The sequence below is a fragment of the Mustela lutreola genome, chromosome 2, assembly GCF_030435805.1.
Source record: "Mustela lutreola isolate mMusLut2 chromosome 2, mMusLut2.pri, whole genome shotgun sequence".
In the NCBI taxonomy this organism is placed as follows: Eukaryota; Metazoa; Chordata; class Mammalia; order Carnivora; family Mustelidae; genus Mustela; species Mustela lutreola.
In genome coordinates, this window is record NC_081291.1 from 11,759,203 (window position 1) to 11,762,345 (window position 3,143).

The 3,143-nt window shown below is 42.3% G+C and overlaps 1 protein-coding gene across 1 annotated transcript; it reads right to left on the minus strand.

The window, feature by feature from the left end:
* Positions 1–2,210: 2,210 nt before the first annotated feature.
* Positions 2,211–3,143, minus strand: LOC131825734 (olfactory receptor 7A17-like). Its single transcript, XM_059165139.1, has one exon. The coding sequence runs from the start codon at positions 3,141–3,143 to the stop codon at positions 2,211–2,213; it is 933 nt and encodes a 310-aa protein (XP_059021122.1).

Sequence of the window (3,143 nt, forward strand, 5' to 3'; positions counted from 1 at the left end):
CAGACACTTCTCCAATCAAGACATACAAATGGCTTTAGACACATGAAAACATGTTCATCATCACTAGTCATCAGGGAGATTCAAATTAAAACCACATTTGTGGATCATAAGAAATAGCATGGAGGACTGGGGAGTTTGAGAGGAGAAGGGAGTTGCGAGAAATTGGAAGGAGAGGTGAAGCATGAGAGACTATGGACTCTGAAAAACAATCTGAGGGTTTTGAAGGGGTGGGGGTGAGAGATCGGGGTACCAGGTGTTGGGTATTATAGAGGGCACAGATTGCATGGAGCACTGGGTGTGGTGCAAAAATAATGAATACTGTTATGCTGAAAATAAATAAAAAATAAATTTAAAAAAAAAACACACACACATTGAGATACCACCTTACATCAGTTAGAATGCCCAAAATTAGCAAGACAGGAAACAACATGTGTTGGAGAGGATGTGAACAAAGGAGAACCCTCTTACACTGTTGGTGGGAATGCAAGTTGGTGCAGCCACTTGGGAGAATAGTGTGAAGATTCCTCAAGAAATTAAAAACAGAGCTTCCCTATGACCCTGCCATTGCACTACTGGGTATTTACCCCAAAGATACAGATGAAGTGAAAAGAAGAGCCATCTGTTCCCCAATGTTCATAGCAGCAATGGCCATGGTTGCCAAACTTGGAAAGAACCAAGATGCCCTTCAATGGACGAATGGATAAGGAAGATGTGGTCCATATACACTATGGAATATTGTGCCTCCATCAGAAAGGGTGAATACCCAACTTTTGTAGCAACATGGACGGGACTGGAAGAGATCATGCTGAGTGAAATCAGTCAAGCAGAGAGAGTTAATTATCATATGGTTTCACTTATTTGTGGAACATAACAAATAACATGGAAGACATGGGGAGATGGGGAGGAGAAGGGAGTTGGGGGAAATTGGAGGTGGAGATGAGCCATGAGAGACTATGGACTCTGAAAAACAACCTGAGGGTTTTGAAGTTGCAGGGGTGGGAGGTTGGGGGAGCCAGGTTGTATGTTTTAAGAGGGCATGGATTGCATGGAGCACTGGGTGTGGTGCAAAAACAATGAATACTGTTACACTGAAAAGAAATTAAAAAAAAAAAAAAGAAGAAGAATGGCAGCATGTTTGTAGAGAATGTGCCTGATATTAAGCTTTTGATTTCTGACCCATCCATTTCAAGAACAACCATGTTGAATAAACATATTGTCAGGTGTGTGACTATCATCAGGTAAGCACTCAGACTACCTCAGCCATTAGGTACCTCTTCAGAAAGCCCTGGGTAACCTGGAAACTGAAACATGAATGATCCACCTTTGCATTTCTGTACCAAAATTTCACTCTTATGTTTTAAACTGGTCAAAAAAGAGAAAACCTAGGGATCTCTAGCCATTCATGGACCCCCTAATTTCTTTCTTTCTCCTGCAATGAATCTCTGCCTCCCAGATCTTTCTGCCTCTGCCCTCCAGGAGCTGTAATAAACCTGGTTTTGTTAGACTTCTCCAATGGGTTTTGCTGAAGTGCATATTACAATCACATTAAGAACCCAAGGACTGGTGTTGCTACAGCAGAGACTCTGGTCAGGGATGCATTTGTGGGAATTTCCACAAGCAGATGGATGCAGGGCAGTGCCTGGGCTTTCCTAGCCTAAGCATCCCTGTCGGGATCCTGAGACTTAAACAGAACAATGTTAGGGACCACATTATCAGGAAGAGGTGTGAAGGCATATATATAAAGATTGACAGAGTCTAAGGAGAACTGTGGTTTTATATTCTTCTCTACAATAAAGTCATGTGAAGAACTTAGTGGCCAAAGTAGTGTTTTCTATATGAGGAATAGAACTCATGATTATTCTTTTGGGAAATCTAGAGAAAATTTATGTGGCATGATATAAGTCATTTGAAATGAAATTTGTTTGAAGAAATCCAACTTGCTCCTTGAAAGATGCAGAAATTTCTAGGCATTTGTGATCCAAGGTTGGAACACCACTGGAATGTATGAAAAAATCATATTAAGCAGAGGATTAATAAAGTGTGTTACTTAAATGTGTGAAAAAGTTGAATTCAAACTAATGGAAATTCCAAGAAATGAATAGAAGGAGCAATTCTATTTCTCCACTCTGGTCAAAGAATAGAAGGTCCTCACTCTGGCTCTGTGAGCCTTGCAATCATGGGCACTTCTTCAGCTCCAGGATGATTGGTTCTTACATCACAGGAACCCCAAAAATGCTTTTCAGAGCCCTCCTTATGTCCTTGTTTCTCAGGCTGTAGATGAAGGGGTTCAGCATGGGTGTGACCACTGTGTACATCACCGAAGCTACTGCACTTGAGTTGGAGCTCTGGGGAGAAGCAGAACTAAGGTACACTCCTAAGAGTGTACAATAAAATAAGGAAACAACTGAAAGGTGAGATGCACAGGTGGAAAATGCTTTATACTTGCCTTGAGCTGATGAGATACGAAGTATGGAGGAAATGATCTTAGAATAAGAGTAAATAATCCCAGCGAGGGGACCACCAGCCAGCAGCACAGCAGCAAAATACATCATCATGTCATTAAGTAAGGTGCTGGAACAGGCAATTCGGACTACCTGATTGATCTCACAGAAAAAGTGGGAGACTTCCACCTCTCTGCAGAAAGACAACCACAACACCATTAAACTTTGTAATAAGGAATTCAGGGCACTCATCATCCAAGACACCAGAACCAGCAGTACACAGTAGGTGGGTTTCATGATGACTGTGTAGTGCAGGGGGTGACAGATGGCCACAAACCGGTCATAGGCCATCACAGTCAGGAGAAAATCATCCAATCCAGTGAAGAGTAGGAAAAAGTATATCTGAGCGACACAGCCTCTATAGGTTATGACTTGGCTCTGAGTCTGGATGTTCTGCAGCATCTTAGGGACTGTAGTGGAGGTGAAACAGATGTCTACAAAGGACAGGTTGGCAAGGAAGAAGTACATGGGGGTGTGGAGGTGGGAGTCTGACCTGACAGCCAGGATGATGAGCAGGTTTCCAAACACAGTGATCATGTACATGGAAAGGAAAAGTCCAAATATGAGAGGCTGCAGTTCTGGATCTTCTGATGAGCCCAGAAGAAGAAATCCTGAAATTTGTGTATCATTTCCCGGTTCCAT

Excerpts from the sequence above, each read along its gene's own strand:
- LOC131825734 (XM_059165139.1), bottom strand. The coding sequence starts at position 3,143 with ATGGAACCGGGAAATGATACACAAATTTCAGGATTTCTTCTTCTGGGC.